The sequence below is a fragment of the Alosa alosa genome, chromosome 4, assembly GCF_017589495.1.
Source record: "Alosa alosa isolate M-15738 ecotype Scorff River chromosome 4, AALO_Geno_1.1, whole genome shotgun sequence".
NCBI lineage: Eukaryota > Metazoa > Chordata > Actinopteri > Clupeiformes > Clupeidae > Alosa > Alosa alosa.
The window spans coordinates 32,218,534-32,241,803 of NC_063192.1; the positions used below are offsets into that span (position 1 = coordinate 32,218,534).

Here is a 23,270-nt window from a genome sequence, read left to right on the forward strand (position 1 = left end):
AGTCATGATAAAGGAGTCTCTACTGGGTTAGCAGAGGCCAGGTCAGGGCATAAAAAGAGCTCTTCAGTTTTCCCTACGTGTGTGGAGCTTTCATGGCACCTGAGTGCATGATATACTATTTTTGAATACAATATGAGACGGCTCTGCTCTAATGCACATACCTCTCAGATGGTTGCTAAGATATTCCACTGATCAGGGCTTATATAAGAGCAACAGGAATGTCTACCACCGAACAATACTAATGATGTAATGTTCAAATAAATTATCTACTGTATGTGTATGGGTTTCATATGCATCTTTATAACACATACCAGTCTGTCTTTAAATGCTGAATCATACATTTGTCCACCAATGCATTCTGGAGTTCTGGGTAAAAATGATATGATGACATAAACAGGCATGTGTAGGTATTGCATGAGAGGATATGGTTTAATACAAAGCGATGCATACATATGATCCTGATAAATCAATTCCAGGACTTCCTGAGTAAATATAATTTTATAAAAACAAACCCAAGTCTCTCACTTAAAAATCCACTTACTACCCACTCTCACATATTGAATATTTCCTTAAAGCCTTCTGAATGTAGCCTGCTTTAGTGCAACTTCATAAAATTAATATAATATGATTTAATAAAAATGAAAAAAAAAAAAAATAATAATAATAATAATAATAACCGAAGGCGTTAATGTGGAAAAGCCCCTCTATGCCTCCAGTGCACGGATGAGGAAGTGTGTGTGATGGCAGGTTTTGCTGGCGGGTCAACTAGCTGGAGTGATCCTCTTCAGCCATGGTTCACCAACAAATTCTGTGAATGAGAGAACCAAACACCAAATTTGGTCATGATCCAATGTGAGACTCAGCTATAGCATTCGTTACACATTCAGCATGAATATTTGAACTTCAGGTAAGACACATTGATGTTCTGAATTGCAAAGATAGACGATGAGGCTGTAGAGGGTGTGCTTTTTCCCTGTGTGGGTGCAGCCGGGGCAGTCTGCTTCAGAGCTCAGATTTTAAGAGTTCTGAATTTCAAGAGTGAACACAGAATTAACTTCAAGGTTTTCTTCTACCCCAATTCAGATCAGTGGGGGATAAAAGTGTGAAATGCCTTGTATATTGTATGAATGAGTGAAGAATGGTATTCAGTTGTAAAAAAACACCAATATGGGGGAGCCAAAAACAGAACAGAATATCAGAACTATTTTTTCTTTTTTTAAGTATATTTTTGGGGCTTTTTATGCCTTTAATTGACAGGATAGTGTAGAATCACAGGAAGTGAGTGGGAGAGAGAGTCAGGGTGGGATCCGGAAAGGACCACGGGGCGGGAATCGAACCCAGGTCGCCGGCGTACGGTGCAGGTGCCCCAGCCAGTTGCGCCACGACTGGGGCCAGAACCTCTCTATGTTGTAAGGCATACGATACGATACGATACAACTTTATTTGTCAGTTTGTGCTGAAATTCTTTTTGCATCCCTGGGCAGCTCATTTAAGTATGCAAAGTCATCAGAAAAAGCTTGTCTGATTTTGCCTAATTTTGATCACAGGTAATGTACAATGCAGACTGGGTCGACAGTGCTTCAGTGTTTACATTCCTTGTATGACCATGTCATTCCAAATTTACATCCATACATTTTTGTTCAGAACCGGCAGATATGCACATCAGACACTGACTGATGGATCTGTTGACTGCTGCAATAAGACGTGCAGACATTTTTTTCTCGTACTATCAGATGCGTAGGTCACAAAAGGGAAGAAATGTGAAACTGCAGACAGTAGATTGACGTCTCAGAGCCCACAGTTCGTGATGAGTAATGACATGGCATAGCAGAAGATCTATGCTTCCAATAATGCTCTCCTTGTGTTGGTGTTCGAAGAAAATGTTAAAAAATAATCAAATAATCAAAATCATTTTGAATTTCATTCCATTTCTTTGCTGAGCTTCTTTGGGAGAGCTCTTTTGCCGTAGGGTGTGACTCTTTCTTAAATGTGTTTGAGGTGGGAGTGGGGATTTTAATTCTACAGAACATCTTCAACACTGAACATACAATCAGCATTCAACATACAATTTTAGCATTCAACATACAACGCAAAACATCTGTTGCTCATTTTTTCCAGCATGGATCTAAAAGAGTGTTTTTTTTTGTCAAGGCTGAAAGGTTTCAAACTCTTCATAATTTCTCATTTCAAAAGTAGCTAATTTCTAGCAAACACACACACCTACACAAACAAAAAACAGCTGCAACAATCATCCCAATCATGCATAATAGCAAGCCAGATGATTGTTAACCATGGCTTCTGATCTAGCTTCATGACCAATAACAAATCCCAGCTAAGGATGTGATGCAGGTCTATTCAAATGTTGAGATGGCACAGGTGTTTGCAAAAAGTGTGTGCAGGATAAAAAAAAAACAGAAGCTAAGCTCCTGAGCACAACGGTGCGTGTCATGGTGACGTGCTCAGCCCCTGAAAGGTTAAGGGACGAGGGAATGGGCCGTGCTCGTCACCGCCTCTCTGACCTTTCTGCCGCAGGGCTAATGCTCACGGGAGCCCGAGCTCGCTCCTGTTCCACCTCCCACCCACTCACGGAGGAGCAGACGAGAGGGGCGGGCCCGCTGTTCCCACTACCATCAGGGGCCTGCAAAGGTCACACTCCCTAATTTCAGTCATTGTGTGGGCGGAAGTTAACACCCCAAACTCCTCTGCATGTCAGCGCTGGGGACGGAGAGGAGGCAGAGGAACACAGAGAGGAGATGCCAGCTGCACTAGCCACTCCAAGCTTCTGCCAGATTAGAACATCACTAGAGCTTGACTAGAGCTAAACAACGGAACATTCCTCATGTTCTAGAGCTGCTAGAATTTAAGCTATTCATTCTTTTAAAAAATGGGGTCTGGTGTAATTGCAGGGTACGGAGTACAAAGGTACTACCCATAATTACGGCTAAGACACTGTGTTTCTTGTTGTTGCTGTTGCTGAGTTCTTTCCACTTCTTCAGCAAGCTCTGTCAGACAGAAGATATTGACGTGAAACCTTGAGGCAGCAGCACAAGGTTAGATTGGACACATTTTCTCCCTCTCGCTCGCTTGCTCATGCACACACACACACGCGAACACACACACACATGCAAACACACACATGCAAACACACACACACACACACACACACACACACACACACACACACAAGCTCAGTTTCATGACATACACTGAGAACCGGAGTACAGTAAAAATCAATATAGCTCTTGTCGCAACTGGGACCATAACCGATCCACTTGGCCTACAGCGTGAAGGACAAGGCTGTGATGGAGAGATGACCACCTTAAGCTGGTGTGTGTGTGTGCGTGCGTCTGTGTGTGTGTGTGTGTGTGTGTGTGTGTGTGTGTGTGTGTGTGTGGTTTTAGGCGTAACTTTATTCACATGTGATTCTGCATGTGCACATCAGCTTTAGCAATGGACTGTTTTTGTTTGACATGGTTCATCAAAGCAAAGGTGCAATGTGAGAGTAGAATGATTATTACAGTGCAGAACAGAGCTAAAATTGGACTCTGAAGTGTTGATTGTTAATCCACGGTGTCTTTCCCCAATCCGAGAGGAACTAGAAGAAATACAGACACTCACACTTGCACTCACACACTCAAGTCTTGAAAGACCTACTAAAGAAAAATAATTGGACTGGGGGTTCAAAAAAAGACTGCAACTTGAGCTCTGATAAATTAATAAAAGCCCTTTGAGAAAGATTTCAACTCAAATCTGTTTTATCTTTAATAATCTAAGTCCCTTTCAGATACCAAATTCAACCACAAAGAAATACTGATCACTATATGCAGATGAAGGCTCTGACACACAAGATACACAACACATTCCAATACGCACACACACACACACAGACACACACACAACACGTTCATGACTTAAACCGAGCCATCTCTTCAAACACAAACACATTCTACAACAACTTTCCTTAGAAATATCTTCTACAATCGAAGTTGAACCCTAACCCTCTCCACTCCGGCCAAACAAAGGCTCAGTCTGAGCACTGGAGTGGTCTCAGTGGTTTCACCCAGCACCAGCTCCAGGTCTATCTGCCTTGTGCATTGTAGCCCTCCCTTTCCATCAGGCCAGGCTCTCGCTCCCTGAATTGGAAATCCATCTTATCTGATGACTGGCAGGCAATCAGGATTCCAAAAGCTAGTGCTTTCCTCGTGTGCCGCTGGAGAGAGGAGGATGGGGGGAGTAAAGGAGGGAGTGTGTGTGTGTGTGTGTGTGTGTGTGTGTGTGTGTGGGGGGTGGATGTCCTCATGTGATGTGATGAGGACGGAGAGCTCTTGGTTTTTTTTTTTAATGCCAGGATTTTTGTCCTCCCGTGAAGCTATTTCCAGAAGCACACCAGCCTGTTGATGGATGGACCAGTGCCTGGCCTGGAATCTTTCAAACCAATATTCCGCTGAATTCTCCAATAATGGACCAGGCAGAACACTTCGATTTTTCTTGCCATTATTACCTTTGACGATAACAGCCATGAATTTGTTTGCTCAGAGGCTGCACATTAAAAGTAGCCTCGCCTTTATAGTGGCACTTGGAGAAGATGAATAGATAGATAGATAAATAAATAAATAAATAAATAAATAAATAAAAGCCTGGCCAAATAAAACAGATATCTGCTTGGGGTCATTTTTCATTGTTGCCTCCAAAGAGTGTGGACCTGAGCTCTGAGTAAGGGCCTGGCAGATTGGGCTGTGTTGCCCTGTGCCAAATGCCAGTCAGTGGGACCGTGGCAATGTTATTTTTGGGAAACAAAGCAGGTCTTGAAAAAACATCACATATATTTGTTTGTTTTTTTCTTTCTTTCTTCCATCACTGCTGGGGGACAGAGTAAGCTTTTCAACAAGAGGAATGGACAGAAAGGTCTCCTGCTCCGTCTCGCCCATTGTCCTGGTTGCATTTCATAACAAATGGCTGTTTGCGTGGGCCCTGTCATTATCTTGGCTATCGCAGAGAGAGCGCGTGGTGGCAGGGCTGCTGAAGCACACCGCGGGGCTCCGCCTGGCCATTGTTCAGAGTGGCGAGCTGTCCTGTTTGAGTTCCTTTGTCTCATGATGGCCTAGCCGAACAGCACTGAACAGACCTGGCTAGACGTAGCGTTTGATAGCACCCCAGGAACCAGGACAATGGGGAAGGGAAGAATGGTCAGTAGACATTTCTGAGGGAAAAGACAGCCAAATAGCAAAAAAAAATCCCAGTTGCATTGGGATGTGCGTTACCTGTGTTCTTACTCAGGTGTGCTGCTATGTAGGCTTTGAGTGCTAGTGAGCACTTTCACTGATTTGAATAGGAGTGTTGAGTGCAGCCATAACAAAATGTCAGTGACAGACAGAACAATGGTGTCCACATGTAGCCTATCAATTCACACATCAATATACATTTTAGTCAGTTATACACAAAATGTCTATCAATATTGCCTTGTGTTCTTAAATACACTACCTGACCAAGATTACAGAACAAATATCATAAATACAATGTATGTCAAGAACAGACACAGGTGCAAAATCCAACAAATGTCATAAAAAAAGACATTTACGACCACATACTGTAGCAAATGTATGTCACAAGTGTGTGACACTGTGAGTGAGTCCGTACCTCATCGGATGTGTGTAATGATGAAAAATAAAATCAGGACTTTTTACTCTTCTAGTTTTTCAAAGGTATTTTGTGATTCTTCATATCATTTTGAAAAATATTGGCCCTTCTAGCCACATGAAAATACTAGGCTGAAATTTGAAAAAGAAAAGCATTTTTTTGTAATAGGTGACACATTTTAAATGCTGTCATTCTATGCTTCCATTTCTTACCATTACTATCAGATTACTTCCACTGTACTGTAGATTTACTCCAAGTTAATTCCATCCAATTCCACCAAGTTTGTCAATACATCAGGAATGAAGAAGAGACAAAGCAAGAGTGGCTCTGGGGACTTCCTTTTTAAAAGACATTTAGCTTCTCTTTAGCGCTTTATCTTTCTTGTCACCTCAGCAATAGCTTGAAAATGGACACATGTCTTAGCTGGGCACAGGCTAACACTGAAAACCGTAATCCCTTGGGAATATCCCTCTAGTATGCTTGCCATGGTTGTGGTTGATGGATCTATCAGAGCGAGGGTCCAGGTCTGCTCAGACTGTAACGAGGGGCTTAGCAGGCTGTGGGCTGCCGAGGCGAAGTCTAATTCTCTGGTGGGAGAGGAGGGGATAGGAGGTGGGAAGCTGTAGAAAGCCAGCAAAAACAGGGAAACTAACAAAGAAGCAGAAGTTAAAGAAGAGGGACTACTGTTTGTCTCCAAAATGATTCACAATAGCAATATTATCTACTCTACACACATATATCTACACTAAATTTAAACAACAACAAAAATAAATTAAACCCATATCTAAATTAGTCTATTGTCCCATTTTGGGCAAATTAATTACATCATAAATACGCGGTGTGGTGAGGTGGAGAGTCTGTGCAACTGAACAAAGTAGTTGGGAGAGTCATCAAGAGGCAAACAGAATGAGTTTAGCGCTCCTCTTGTTCTTCATTGGACCTCATTTCACACATAATTCGCTTCACTAGTGCAGACCGAGGTAGGAAACAAAACCAGGACTAATAAAGCCATCTTTGTTCTGTTCATGAACATCAACAAGTCCAGCCAATTACGGTTTTAACAAGTGCAAAGAGAAGAGGGTAAGGTCAGTTTAATGTTCTTGTATGCTATTTTGAAATAAGCAGAGTTTGGCTCCGTGCATTTATACAAAGGAAGAAATCTTGCTGTGCTTTGGAGGTACTATAGGTTTGTCCAAACGATGCCTTCTTGTAATTTCAACTCTTAATTTAAACTCTCCCCAAGCAGAAAAAATCCTCAAGATCAATGAGCTTGTCAAAAAAAAAACCACAGACTAAAAGTCCAGTACAAGTTCCCAAACTAACAAACAAGAGTAAAATAGACTTTCATCCACTTGCTAGCCCTAACTGCCAAAGTCCTTTTCAATGTAGTCTTCATAGTGGGAGAAGACTCTCTAACAACAATCATGGCAAAAAAAATGATAATTGAACAATCACTGTGCTTTCAAACCACATCCAAGTCTGCTGGTAAGAGTTGTTTTGAGTTCTGCTGGCAACATGTCTTGTTAAGCTTATTCCTATTTCAGCCTCTTACAGCACCATTATTTGGACAAACAAAGCCCAGAGAAAGGGGCGAAAGTCGCCACAGAAAGGAAGCATAATCGCCTCTCACTCTGATTGGTCTGGACCCGTATGGGCAAAGAAGCAGATCAATGATCTTGTGTGAAGAAAGCTGGTTTTGACAACAGGCAACAAAACTATGGAATGAAATCAATACTGATGATAATAATAGTAGCATGCTGGGCATTGACGGACAGCTGAGGTACAGCATGTGTGAATTGTTGCTTTTAAAAGCAGAACAATAGAGGGTGAAATGTGAAAAGGACGAGGAGGGAGAGGAAAACAGGATGGAGTATCATGGCAGGAAAGAGTGTAAACAAGAATGACAGATGGAGAAAAGCCAGAAGCTCTGAGCTCTGAATAAACTGATTAAAAGAGAGGGGTCTAGTAGTCCAGTGGTCCAGAACCGCAAACCACTAACTTCAGGGTTCCCATACGTGTTTACCTCCTACAAAGATAATAATTACATTATTCTGACACATATAAATATATTTTACATTATTACCTATAATTAGTACAAATACAACATATTCTAAAGTGAAAACACAAAGGGCCATAATTTGAAGGATTTGGGATCTTTCAACCTAGGCCCCATTTTGATGTTTTTAGATCCAAATTTTTAGTAGGGACAAAAGCTATTAAATTCAGGCCAGTGTTACGTTAGGGTCAAGCAGTATTGATATGTTTGCAGTACTGGTATAGCAGCGTACAATGTTATAACTGTCATGAAATCCCATGGGGCAAGTATGCATGTCAAGCTAAACCACTCGTTAATGTTACATTGTAAATGTTATCCCTACATCCCTACAGAGATACATACCGGTATGTATCTGTACACCTCAATAAAACACTGTCAAAACACTAAAGAATGTATCAATTTCAACAGTTTCTATAGTCTAGGTTTCAGTTTCACTTTCTGTTTCTATAGAACTTTTAATGATGGGCATAGTAAAACTAGTCCCCCTCCAATGAGTGCTTTTTAAGCTTAACATGTCGTGTTATTGTTGTGTTATCATGAACAGAATAAGACAATAGTCATGCTTCCCTCAACCTATTTTTATTTGCACGTTGAAGTATCATATCAAAACGATTTGATGGTCAGCAAAACAGCAAAATAAAAAATAAAAACTTTCCCTAATTAGCAAAAAAAGTGTATACCGTAAGTTCCCGACTAAGGGTTATATATTAATTTTGCTAAATTTCTTCAGCTATGAGGTTACCACAGAGGGGCAAACTATACATGGGGATCCATTTATTTCCTTCATTATTCTTTATGATCAAAGTACAATCTGATTGTGATTCATTGGGCTATTGGGCACTGTGGTAATACACGGGTGCGGTTAATGCATGCCTTTTATTTTCATTTGCATAAAACACTGTCCAGCTGTTTACAAATACAGTAGCTCTCTTGAGATGTTCTTTGCATGTTTTCCTAAATTACAACCAGGCCAATTGATTGTAGTTCCTCCACTGATTCCTCCATATTGATTGTAGTTCCTCCACTGATTCCTCCATATTGATTGTAGTTCCTCCACTGATGCCAATTGATTGTAGTTCCTCCACTGATGCCTCCATATTGATTGTAGTTCCTCCACTGATTCCTCCATATTGATTGTAGTTCCTCCACTGATGCCAATGGATTGTAGTTCCTCCACTGATTCCTCCATATTGATTGTAGTTCCTCCACTGATTCCTCCATATTGATTGTAGTTCCTCCACTGTTGTCTCCATATTGCTTGGGCATGTTGTCTCCATGTTGCTTGGGCATGTTGTCAAGGAGACAGGTATTTTGTTTCTGGTTTATTACCTCTAGCCCACTTATTCTACCGTTTACTAAAATCATGATATGGTAGGGGTATAGGGGTACCACCATCTTTTAAAGAAACAGGTGAAATTTATTTGCTCAAGCCAGTTGATGGAAACAAGACAGTTTTGCAGACATGACATTATTAGCTGTTTGATAGCATTCTTACCTTTGCAAGATAAACTAGCAAACGTGTCAGATTTATGTCACTGAACTGAGCTGAGGCTGCGGAAAAAAACAAACGATACCCAATTGAAAACTGATTGAAATCGAATCAAATCAAAGTCAGATTGGCTGAACCATAATGTAACTGAATATACAGTTAATTATCAATTGGGCAATTGCCCACAAGCATGGGTTGAGGTACTCTTTTAAGAAAACTCCTCCTCTATTTACTGTAATTCAGGCAACATCTAACATTGATAACAGTCTGAACAGGCAGTAGGCCTGCCTACCCAATCTGGACCTCACACACCCCACACTTCCCTCGTCTCCCTCCAGTTCCTCTGGACCCCACACACCCCACACTTCCCTTGTCTCTGGACTCCAACATCAATTGAGAGTCAGACACGCTACCCTAGGCACTCTCCAATCTCTCCCTCCCTCATCTCTCTCTCAAACACACACACATATACACAGAGAGAGAGAGAGAGAGAGAGATGGAGAGAGAGAGAGACAGAGAGAGAGAGAGATGGAGAGAGAGAGAGAAAGAGATGGAGAGAGAGAAAGAGAGAGAGAGAGAGAGAGTCCCTTGCACTGTTTCTTCATGCTAAATGTGTGGCAGCTCAAAACATCTATCACCATCAAAGTCAAACTCCCTTCTCCCACTACAAACGACTGGAGATTTTCTTCATGGTCAATCTCGAGTCATTACGGCAGACAGCAGTGAGGTGAGATGGGGCGCCTCCTGAGCCAGAACAGTCTGAACAGGCAGTAGGCCTGCCTACCCAATCTGTCCAAAGTTTCTATGAGACAACATGCTTAAGGTCCAGCCTCGTGTGCAGTTGTCACATGAGACTTCACTCAAGCTCCCAAGCTACAGGATTTGTATTAAAATTAAGCAGACTTATTCAACTCTGCGTTCCCGGCTCAGTGGTCTGTGAGGTGGCAGTGGTGGGTGATTAGAAAGTTCATTTCTTCCTTATTTCTCCCATGGGTCCATCTACTTTTCCCATTCAACACAGTGACCGAAACAGAATTAAATTAGTTTGATGTATATTTCCTCTCAAGACATTGTACATTGTGTCTCCATGGTCATCCATTAGTGAGTGAGCTGAACACTTCTGCAATCACAAAGTTCTCTGTTCAAAAATTAATCTCTCACAATGTGTATATTTAATGCGACACAGTTTGCAATAATAACCCCTATATTTCATGGATTCTTCACCAAGTTTGTAATTTCTGTACAATTCTACACTGCAGCATTCCTTGTGTTTGCGCCGTCTCTAGCTTTCATGTGTGCCCTCCGCTCTGCTCTCTGGACCTCACACACCCCACACTTCCCTAGTCTCCCTCCAGTTCCTCTGGACCCCACACACCCCACACTTCCCTTGTCTCTAGACCCTACACACCCCACACTTCCCTCGTCTCCCTCCAGTTCCTCTGGACCTCACACACCCCACACTTCCCTCGTCTCCCTCCAGTTCCTCTGGACCCCACACACCCCACACTTCCCTTGTCTCTGGACCCCACACACCCCACACTTCCCTTGTCTCTGGACCCCACACACCCCACACTTCCCTCGTCTCCCTCCAGTTCCTGCTGCTGGAGAAGCCCAGCGAGTCACAGCCTCATTAGGGGCCCAGCCACAGCCCCTCACCAGTGGAGCGGATCGAACCTAATGCACTCAGTAATTTGACAAAGGGAGTCTTGACAGACAGCACTGCCAGCATTTAATACAGGAGCAGGAGAAGGCTGAGAGGGTGCCTGTGACAGGTGTAGATGTGTGTGTGTGTGTGTGTGTGTGTGTGTGTGTGTGTGTGTGTGTGTGCATATGTGTTGACAGATCTGACAAGTAGACATCACAATAAAACAAAGCTCTCAAATGAAAATAACACATCCCAGTCACCATCCAAGGAAGGCAAGACAAGTTTTAACATTCATTTAAATTCATTCAGAGATGAACAGCAAACATGGTACATGGGCTGAAATGTCTGATGGGATCAATTAAAAAATGGTATCATGAAATATATACGGTGTGGCCATAAACACATGGAACCATGATCCCAAGATCCAATGAGGAATGCAGTGAGTACTGTGCAGGAATCAGTGTGAACACTGATGAAGTGAAGTGTATGTTGTGGAGAAAGTTCATACTTTAGGGCCTATTGCTAGAGCCAGGGGAAGACAGCTAGAAGTTTCTTTTGAGGCCCCAAAAATATTCTTGGGGCTTCTTCAGAGAACAGCCCTGCGTGGCACTCCAACATCAATTGAGAGTCAGACACGCTACCCTAGGCACTCTCCAATCTCTCCCTCCCTCATCTCTCTCTCAAACACACACACATATACACAGAGAGAGAGAGAGAGAGAGATGGAGAGAGAGAGAGAGAGAGAGAGAGAGAGAGAGAGAGAGAGAGAGAGAGAGAGAGAGAGAGAGAGAGAGAGATGGAGAGAGAGAAAGAGAGAGAGAGAGAGTCCCTTGCACTGTTTCTTCATGCTAAATGTGTGGCAGCTCAAAACATCTATCACCATCAAAGTCAAACTCCCTTCTCCCACTACAAACGACTGGAGATTTTCTTCATGGTCAATCTCGAGTCATTACGGCAGACAGCAGTGAGGTGAGATGGGGCGCCTCCTGAGCCAGATCGGACATGCCAGCATTAACAGCCACTCTATCTCTCCCTGGCTTCCCTAAATACACCCCATGCTGTGGATGGTTTCCCTGTGAGTGAGATACTGAGTATGTCAGTGTGAGATGATCTAATCATGATGAGTTTCTAATATTTTACCATTTTAGACAACTATGAACAGCCAAGTTCTAGCTCAGCTACAGTATTTCTTCAAACGGAGCCCTAATGCAAATACTTCACCGGACAATGAATTCTATCAACCACACATGGTACTGCACTAATCCACAGTATCCAATCACCATCTCAGAGAAATCTAGCTTCATAATTCCTTAAAATAACATCTGCAATGAAGTTGTCATATTCTGGGTTCTAGTTATAATATTAAAACATCACAAGAAAATGCTTGGCATTAAACTATATCATTCAGGTATGAAAAATATTGTCCTTGCATACAATAATCTGAAAAATATGATCCGAATACAACTGTCACACAAACCCACACGTCCACAGGGGAGGGAATAAATAGGCTGGAAGATCTGATAAAACACTATGCCTCTGCTTATGGTCCAAACTTCCCACATGGTGTCCTTGGATCTCTATGAAGAGCAATTCTCTCTGGTACTGAGCGATTAGCTGAACAAATTCCATTGATTTTCTGTTTACTGCTTTAGCCTTTGTGTTTTTCAAAAGGCAAGAAATAACCAGCAGTCGTGACTCACTACAGCTTTTCATAATGGACAGAAGGACACCAGGTACAATTGGTGAGATGAACACAATTGAAGACAGAGAGAGCTGGAGAGAGAAAAAGTAACACAAAAAATGTGGGTGATGGCAAAGACGACAACCTTTCATCTTGCCAGGATTTTAAAGACATAAACAAATCTTTTTTCAGTAACAAAACCCAGGCACTTTAGTGGAAGTTGTTGTGCGGTCACCATGGTGAGACTGTGGCTCTGATAACTGTAACAAACATCTCACTCTGCTCTCTCCCTGGCATCAAATACTGACTTTTTATTTCTTGGTGCCATCAAGCCACTTAACAAGCCACAATAACACCCCATTTGCCACCTTAGTAAGGTGGAACATTACCATCCTGTCATTGTGTTATTGACACCAAAACCCCCAATTAATTGACATATTTTATGAAAAAATATTTTCTCAATACCACAAACACATTTCTAAATATGGCACACACATCGGTTGAACCACCTACAGTACCAACAATGTGATTGTCCTTTACACATGCATGGGTTATTGTAATGCAATTCTACCAAAAGGTCTTTTCCCCCCTGAAATTATTAGCATTTTATCTACATTATTTTGGCATACTGTTTTCCATTACAGGAACACACTGTCACACTACTTAAAATCTTGCACTGTCGCATTAATAAGAAGTGCACCGTTTTGTCTCTAGTTAGAAAACACATAGTGATTGACAAATCTATGAGAAAGATAGAAAAAAAATAAATGCAGTAATTTTGCATAAAATACAAATGAGTGATGTGTGATATTTATGTATGAAAAATGAAACTATGCACCATCATGATTGCCCTATGGTCTACATCAGGATCACAACAAGATGTTTGCCTTTTGCCAAATACCTTGGGAGAAATGACTTTGTGTGCATAGAACATAGGGGATATGTGTGGGATAAAATATTTATGCGCGTGCCTTTCAGTTGTATGAAGAGGAATCATAATTCAGCCACTACTGATGTTTGCCAGCTTCATCATAGCCATCACGTGTTTAAACACATGATAACTGATAATGATGAACTAGTAAAAAACTAGACCTTTCGACATTGTGCCCTAACCTTCCTCTTCCTTTTGTGCTTGTCCTTCTCCGGTGCCCAATCTCTACACTCTAAAGCATACTGGCACATCAACGCCCCTAAGTTATTGATTAAGCAATTCTGATTGACATCTTAATTTTGTGGAATGATAAAGGTGTGCTCACTGAGTTCATGGTGGTGCCTTGAGTTTAACTGCATATGTTTACTAAAGAAGGATGAGGTTTACACATTGAAAATTACATTGAAAAATATGTGAATACTGTTTATAGTTATTGGGGAAAGTGTATTTTTTTGAGAACTGAGGCAAAGATAGATGATGAATTTTTTGCTGAGGCAAGTGGTTATGTAAGGGATGACCACGAGAAGTCCTGCTACACAGTATTAATGGAGAAACTGAGGCAAAGAACTCCACAACACCCAGCAGAGTGGAGTTTCCTCTGCCGAGTTATAACTCTATTGTTATAGTTATCATTCTTTCATTCAGACTTTCGAATACTCTCCCAATGGACCTTAGAAATACAACAACCCTAACTGCTTTTAAATCCAGGCTGAAGACACTTTTTCCGTCTGGCATTTGGCAACTACTGACCCTGAACTTGAGTTTTTGGAGGACAGTATTTTTGTCATGTCTTTGTCTGTGAATTACTGCATGTTTGTTTGTGTGTTTAGTATGTTTCTGTTTTATTTCTTTTTTATTACTGTGTGAAGCAATAAATGAGAATTGACATGGGCGTAGATTTGCGTGGGGACCGAAGGACGTGTCCACACCAATGTCAAATTACGACTGAAATGTCCCCACCAATATTCAGGTTGAAATGGGGGGGAAAGCGCTCACATGCACTACACAAAGAGTTAAATCATTTCTCACTCGAGTGCTGCGGATCATCTCGTAGGGCCCAGTTCCCCGAAAGCATCTTAAGCCTAAGAGCGTCGTAAAGTCCCTCTTACGAACGTCTTAAGATTTGCCGACTGTTTCCCGAAACCATCGTAGCTTAAGAGCGTCGAGAAAACACTCGTAGATCTACGAGTGCTCCAGAGTTCTCGTTACCGGCTAAGAGCGTCTTAACAGTAGGCTACTTCTCACTGAGGTCACCAACAGGACATACAGAGGAATTACAACTTAGAATACATAATCCAACTTACGTTCCCATTCTTTATTGTGTTTACCTGTAATGAATCAGATTTTAGCGTGCTACATTTAATGGTCATAATAATGTGATGAAAAGCGGACAAAAATGCAATCAAGTTATGAAACGAGACGTTGCCAGAATAGTTTGCCATTATCTTTGCTAAGTGAGGGATATATTTTATTAGGCCTATGATGTAAAAGCAAATAAGGGAACATGTGGTTTAGTCTGTAGGCCTACAGCATCAAAATCTAAGCCTACACATTTTCTCACTTTCTTACTCGACTTCTTTCTTATCTTCAGACGTGATCTTAAGTGACATAGCGAAAAATTATTGCATGGAGCAACAATTTAATCTTAAATAATTACAATTATTTATGTCCGTGTGTGGTATATAACCTACTTGGGATGCTTACATGCAGATGTCAAAGTGTTTCTATTTTCGTGTTGATGTGAATTAATGTGTCCGAAGTTTAAATGGCAGGCTTATAGCTGTGACGTGCAGTCACCTGACATCACCATCAAATCAGAGGATATTTCAGAACTATTAACGTGGACAGCTCCCCTTAAGAGCTTCTTAAGAGCAGTGCATGCGCGTTCACGCTACGAGCATGTTCGGGAAACAGTCGGAAAAAACAAATGAACGATCGTAAGATGAATCGTAGAAAACCCTCTTAAGAGCGTGTCTCCGTCGTTATCGGGAAACTGGGCCCAGATCTTGTCATGTGCAGTAGCCTATAAGGGTAAATCGCGCTGATTTGAAGTTACCTATAATAACTACCATTGCGCAGCGCTTCAGCTAGGCCTACACTTCGGCATATGAAGTGCGTCCAAATTCACCCATTCTTCTCTGTTGAACTCCTCGAGAAGTAGGCTACTCATCACACATGTGTCACATGAAAGAGCCTTTCTCAGCTTTTAAACGGTGCTAGCTAGCTACTATTTGCTGTGATAAACAGTTCGCGAGAAAAATAACTTCAAGAGATTAAATAATTATTATCTGCGCCAATCTCCACATCCATTCGTCTTGGTGGAATACACACTCTTCACGCAACACATGACAAACCATATATCAGAATAAACAGCAGACCTTACCGAACACAAAGGTGTAATGCATTCCCGTGTATAGTTAGCTGTTCCAGAGTAATCCAGTTTTGAAATAAATTGTAGCAAAATTCAACATGGTCTTTCGGCTTTAAGCATTTCTTAAAACTGAGCTGTGCTTACATCGCCTAGATATCTGTAAATATTAGAATCAGAGAATATACAGGCAGCTCACAGTTAAGAGTCTGTCAATTTAGCCTTAATGATTTCTTTTCACAAAATGCTAAGCATGCATGTTTTTAAGTTTCTTAAAACTGAGCTGTGCTTAAATGGGTCAATGCATGATTTCATAACAGACCAAATAGAAAATAAATGTTAAATGTTAAATATAGCCTACATATATGTACATATTAAAATCAGATTATTTAGGCTACACAGTATAGTTAGATCAAGTTGGACAGTAGCACATTTTAATCATGGATAGTTGGACAGTAGCACATTTTAATCATGGATAGTTGGACAGTAGCACATTTTAATCATTTTATATATCTATAGTGGCTGGTGAAAGAGTTGAGTGGCTTTTTTTCGGGGGGTAGTGTCCCCATGAAAGCTCAGACCAAACCTACGCTCTTGAGCATTGATATGGAACGGTGATTAAACGTTTTGGTAACACTTTACTTGACAGTATCGACTGTATAAGAGTGTCATGACACTGTTATGACACATGAACCCTAACCCTAATCCTAACCTCTAACCCTAATCCTAACCCTAACTTGTTATGACAAAAACCGAATGTCACTTAATAACAGAAGCGTTATGTCAAACGTTTATGACTTATTTATGACACGTTCATGACAGTGTCATGTCACTCTTATGTCGATACTGTCAAGTAAAGTGTAACCAACTTTACCATATCTACTTTATAGGCGTTCCGTTATACAGAATTAATAGCCACCCCAATCAAAAAAGAGTATTTCTTCTCTCTGGGTGAAAGTGTGTTAGTAATCAAGAAAACTGAGCAAGACTTTTAAAAGTTGTATTCAGCCTTTTTTTCTTCTATGGTATCCTGTTAAAGCAAGCATGGTGAAAAGCTGCCAGAGGAACATCATCAATACGTTTTCCCTGTGTGTTACTGCTGTGCTGGACGCCCTAGAATCACGTTGCAGAGCCGCAGTTGGTTGCCATAGCACTGATCAGTGTTGGCCTGTGAGCGCAGTTGCGAAACACAGAGTGCCCTTGAGCTCAAGATTACGCGCGAAGGCCGAGTGATTGGGAAGGCTCGGTCATGCTGCAGTCCAGCAGCCCTTCAGGCCAGAGGCACCATGCAGATGTATGCACGCCCAGATTCTCTCAAGTATTTGGTGCGATTTCATATGGAATATCGAGCAGACGCCGACTCTGACTCGTGACAAATGCACGGTTCAGCCACTTTGAATCGTGTTAGGAGCATGCCTATATGCTTTTCATTCATTGGATCACGGATTAACAAGCGTATGTGGATTTGGGCAGTTTATAAGTTCATTCTGTTAAATAGCAAACTAATAGAAACTAATTTTACTTGACTGTTGAAAGTATAGACTAGGTCTTTCCCTACACCAACCCTCTGTTGTTGACTCCAAGTTGCAACTGGAAATCACATATCATATCACATAAGTAAATATCATCAATACAACTAGATGTGTGTTTGTAATCCAGTCTAGGCTTCAGATCACTTTGGGATGATCACCATACAGATTTCATATGGACTTACAAATTCTGGTCATTTTGGCCTCAAGACAATGAGGTGAAAGGTGCCTGCCGTACCTTCTTAGCTGCATCAATACACTGCATGTACTCCTTGGCCAGGTCGGAGCAGCGGAGAGTCTGGTCCCGGTTCTCCCGGTAGCAGTGCAGGATCTGGGCTTGGAGGCTGGTGCACACAGCCTCTGTGTTACGAGGCCTGGGGACAGCAAAATGGGACATTTTGTCATTTTTTTTTTAATCATCATTTCAATTTCACTAGTATTGAGAAGACTTATAGAAATCTCAGGAAGAAAACATCCACCTAAAGAGTCCTTTGATGGATGTGAGACTGACACTTGCCACTCTGTTTTTAACACTCTGATCATGGTTGTCAGAAGGCTGTTTATATCGTAATACATGCATACATTTATTTGATACAACATAGAGATAAGTAACAGTTTGCATGAATTGCTTTTCTCCATCCCTGATGTTACTGGTATGAGCACCCAGTGTGATGCTTTTTAAAAACTAGCTGATCTCAGCATTAGCTGATCACACCATTACAGTATATTCCATTATTTACACTAGGATAGAAAGAAACAGTATTCTACAGTAACCTAGAAAATGAATACTTCCTCTCCTTCTTTTTCCCTATCCCTCTCTCCTCGTTCATCCTCTATCCCACCCTTTCCCCTGCCCTTCCTCATCCCGCGGCCGGCGGATGCAGCTTTAGTAGAATGAATGAATGCAGGGAGACAGGTTAAACTGAATTACCGGCCGAGAGGATATTCATTAATATTGCTGGTGACAAGTGAGGCAGCGACTAACACAACTATGATAAATAACTCAGAGCTACAGGAGTAATGGGTGGAGGGGCTGGGGTGGGGTGGGGTGTGGAAACCCTGGCGACCTCTCCTCATGTCAGCAGGGGGGTGGAGACCAGGAGGAGCCCTTCAGTGCTTCAGTCACTCTGTAGATCTGTGCTGAGTGATATGCCTTAGTTTACCTTGAGCTACAATCAGAGGATCCATAAAGTTGACTATTTTTGCTGTATCTTAAAACACCTCTGCTCAAATATTTTAGTTTTGCTGTTTGACGACACAAATACTTAATGGTCCTTATGAAAACATGTTTCTGACAAATAACTATAGTTTCCAATAAATGCATTTGATTTAGGTATGGTAGGTAGGCATGATTTATATTAAAGTGCCATTGACCTGTGAAAATAACGGAATACACAAGGCTCTCTAAACTGAGCCCACAACGCTCAAGAGAGATTGGTTTAAGTGTCTAATCAAACAAATCTCTCGGGTGAAGCAGGAATAATTGAATGCTGCGATTAAATTAAGCATTGTATCATGGTTAGAGATATAATTGAACCTTGCACACCTATCACTGTCAGCGCGCAGGTTGCCAGGGCAGCTTCACTTGCACAGTGCTATGGCAAATGACGTTCCATTGATTAAGTGAGGAGATGCAAGTGCTGCTTCCTCCCACCCCGCCCCTCCCCCGCGTGCAAAATGAGCGCTTGTCCTCAGAGGATCGGTTGACACTGCGTTTAATTGAAAGACGAATTAAAGCGCTGCTCCAACTTTGATTTTTTTCGTTCACAGGATGGCCCCCGCCATTTCAATTAAAACACGTCGCCACCTCACTCCGTAGCAGCGCACGCCAAATGATAGGCTGGAGCCCCTTCTCTCTTCTGGAGAGCAATGCCTTATCAGTGCCAACAATACGACAGGAAAGGAGGAGAGCGAGAGAGGAAATAAACCTCCATCAACACCCCATCTCCATGTATTGGAGGGGTGACGCATATCAGATCCCTCTGTTTTATCCGACACCGAAGCCGTTTTTTGGGGGTTTAATTACCCCTGCGGGAGCGAGAGACTACAGTGGCCACGTTCCTTTCTTGCTCTGGCAGATAAGAAACTCTCCTTTAATTTAAAATAAACTGCCTTCATCAGGGGAAGGAAAAGGCTTCTGATAGTGCAAGAGGTTTATTAAAAGAGCCTGAAGCAGAAAATTGGCTTGCCTGAGCCAAAGCTGAACTAAATTGAACCAAATTGAAGGTGAGGTCTTTAATAAAAATATTAGCTGAGCTGCTTACACACTGCTTTGAGGAGGAGAGGCCCTGCATATGTGAGCGGTGATTTCTTTCCCTGGTATACATTGATGAGCAAAATAACATAACAGTTTAAGATTAAGTGCTAATTACCACAGTTCCCTCATTAATTCTAATCCCCGCAACTGAACACTACACTACTGAACCAAATTCCACTTCTGAAATCTCAGCAGGCTCAAATAAGCAACGTAAAACAAGAAACTGTAATTGAATAAAAAACTACAAAGACCATAATTTGATTGCTTGCCATTCTTGAAATGTTACAAGAGAGTGTAATCAATAGTGATGACACAACCCTGAGAAACAAACTCCTGTTGAATCTTGAGAGTCTGTGCAGTTGGCAATAAGAATGAGAGATGCTGTGATTACCACAGGGTCGTGTTGTACAGCCAGTGCACCCACACATCTCAGATAGGTGCAACCCTATCAAGATCTGTTGAAATCCCTGCCTGAGCAGACTGCACAAGGGAAATAAATAAATAATCAAAGGGAGGGAAATGGTAGGGGGAAAAAACCCTCTGATGTGTAGTGCAAGCCATGGGGCTTTATCAGTTCGACGAGTTCACTTGACAGGTTCCCTGAAACGGAGGGTCTAAAATTAACTAGATTAGAGGCGCATTTTCCTTGACCTCGGCCGAGCACTGCGCCGGGCTGGCAGACGCGAGTTTCCCCTGCCTTATCTGCCTCGGCTGCTTCTGAAGGCCTGCGGTCTGACAGCTTTTCAATTGACTGAGCACGGGGTTTCAGCTGCCCCTCCCCCTCCCCCCATCTTACCTGCAGCCTCCTCTCTCCCCACGATGGGGGAACCACTTAGACCTGTCAGCCCTGGAGGAGCTGGGTATGGAGGAGCGCACAGGAGTTGCGCTCAGAGGGAGGAAACTGACAATGGTGGTAATTAATGCAGGTCCAGACTTGGCTTGTTAGACCTAGGGTTAAGAGTTCCCCCGTCTGCCTGCGTGTATCCGTCTCTGACCCTGAAACGAAACGCTTCCTTTTGTCTCATGCCTCGCACCATCAAGACTACCTTGTTTACCTAGTCCAGCTACATGGAGACAGGTGTAGTAGAGATGTTGTCTGCCCCATTGAGTGAGGAGGAGAAAACAAGGGGGATAAGAGGCATGTTTGGCTGGGTCTGTTGTTATGGTCCCACAAATCGGAGGATCTGTCTGTGCTCCTTCTCACATAGCAGCAATTAAAACTTCTGTCAAGAGGTATCTTCTTCTTAAACTTATTGAAGGCCGAAGACTTATTGAGGTCTTCAACTTGTCCTGTAGTTACTTGACTGTCCTCATTTCTCCTGGCGTTAAAATAGTGTAAGGTACATCATTCATTATGGGCAACACAGTTCAATTTTTGCACATGTATACAGAATTTCAGCTAGAGACCGCTTTTGTCGTCTAATCAAGGACTTTTCCAATTTAAATGACAGGCACATCCTGATTTATTATTAGGACTCCAAGCAGTAAAGCTGCTGGATGCCTATTTTTTATTTTGATTCTTCATTTTCTGCACAAAAAAAAAAAACATAAAATGCACAGACACCAAACCACAGTCCCAAATCAATGCATGATCTCACAAAACTGAAGCTTTCCATATCAGTCGACCTCATATCGGCATGTTTACATTTTTTGCTCATCTCTTGGGAGCATTTTGAAAAATTAACCAATTCCGAAAAACTCATGAAATGAAACTAATTCATCTCCTCCAAGGCTGTTCATCCAAATCTTTAGACCACGTAGACATAAATCAACTTTTTGGGGGCTTTTTGATTTGTTGCTCTGTTTAAATATAATTTCAGTTATGATTCTATTGTATTTATCTTTTTGTGAAATGGCCTAATCTTGATATTAGGGCTGCAAGATTTGGGGAATATATCTAATTGCGATTTTTTTGACAGATATTGCAATTGATTTGATTTGTGAATTGTGATATAATTTTTGAAACGCAAGCCTCAGTTCAATATTAAGTTGGTCTGCATACAGTCCTGCTAAGTGAATGTCACTGTCGGTCATACAAGGAGGATGACAGGAATATAAAAATCACAGTTGTGACAAGATTCACCATTGGGACAGAGTTGCGAGCAGCACGATTGATATCAACCTTCGCGATTAGCTAATTGCATTAGTTGAAATTGTGATTTCAATTTAAAAATCTCTAAATTGTGTGCACACCCACATTTCGTGAAATTCTGTTCATAGGAATGTCCATAGCACTATAGCTGCCAGATCTCAAGACCTGCTTGATGTAAAAATGTCCATCGCACTTATACCTGATCTCATTTGATCACATATTAGCTGTCAATATATGCCATTGTAAATTATATATCCTAATGCAACTTTTAATAGGTTCTTTCATAATAACACATAGAAGCTATGTGCCAAATATAACATAAATGTATTGGTATAGATTACCTACCATCTGTGCTGACAAAAATGTCAAACCTGAAGGAAACAATATCAACAATATTCTTTGGAATCATACCAAATTTCGCCCATAGGGATCGCTACATCTTTGATTCCTCCAGAGACTAAAATCTATTTCACTCATCATCGTTGTCAAAATAGCCTTTTGAAACTCTTGACTTTTCAAATCATTTCAAAATTGTGCATCAATCAAATTTGATTGGACAAAGTGTTGCACATAATGTATGTATTTATGCAAAATGATTGCAGGACTTTGTGTTGATGAAATATTCTTTTCAGGAATGCACAGCTGTGACCAGTTGCAAAGTAAGACTCAATCTCACTGTATTCACTACTCTTATTACATCACTCTTAAAAAAAAAAAAAAAAAATTCAGCAGTCAATATATGACATTATAAATGACCAATGCTCATGAAACTTCATAGGTTCATTCATCTGACACAAATCGGTCAAAACGGAGCTATATAATTGGCACAATATCTACAGAACAACTAACAGTGTGAAATTTGTCATGTGTATACTGTGTGTCCCAATTCATCATATTTCTTAAACTGACAGTTTCAACCTGTTGAACCTGGCCAATTGTTCAACCTTTCCTCACTAGGGGATGCTTCATCTCTTCTTAGATCTGGATAATCACCTCTTGCAGTTATAGTTTTTTACTGTTTTTACTAGTTTACAGAATTCAGCCATTTTGAGATACCCCTATGTGATTTTCTTCTATCCAGACAGGGCACTGCTTCTCTATAATGAGGTACCAATGCTCTGAAGAAAAAAAAATACAAAAAAGTAGAGGTGCCTTGACGAAAGGTCTAATTGGCTGCTATTTTTTGCTGATTTTCACCAGGTTGGGAAGCCATGCTGACCAGACAACATTTCATCTCCTTTGTTTGCCCCTTTCCTTTTCCAGGCACCCAGCTCTGATGCAGAACATCAAATCTTGACCCATCTCAGACAGTTTGACAGAGAAGTAGCGATGTCAATCTGCAGCTCAGGCGACATTTCATGGCACCTTCAGCTATAATGGGGTTCAGGGCATCACCAGTGGGTGTAGCTGCATGTCCTCATTAGATACAGCCCTCCAGACAAGGCTAGATTGTGCCGCATAATTCCCGTCATCAAGAAAAACAGCATCCCAGTGACATTGATTTGAAAGGACAGAGTCTTTCCGGAAGGAAAATCCTCGTTGTTATGACAGTGAGGGAATAGTATGCACACACTCCCTCATATAC

The 23,270-nt window shown here is 41.5% G+C and overlaps 1 protein-coding gene across 2 annotated transcripts in view; it reads right to left on the bottom strand.

The window, feature by feature from the left end:
- Positions 1–404: 404 nt before the first annotated feature.
- Positions 405–23,270, bottom strand: part of LOC125293755 (MICOS complex subunit mic25a-like) — a 67,637-nt gene continuing 44,771 nt past the window's right edge. For both annotated transcript variants that reach the window (XM_048241862.1, XM_048241861.1), the window contains 2 exons: positions 17,575–17,710; positions 405–808 (listed from right to left, as the gene is read on the bottom strand). In XM_048241862.1, the coding sequence (XP_048097819.1) occupies positions 785–808; positions 17,575–17,710 (160 nt within the window). In that variant the 3' untranslated portion in view covers positions 405–784. The remainder of the gene's footprint in view (positions 809–17,574; positions 17,711–23,270) is intronic.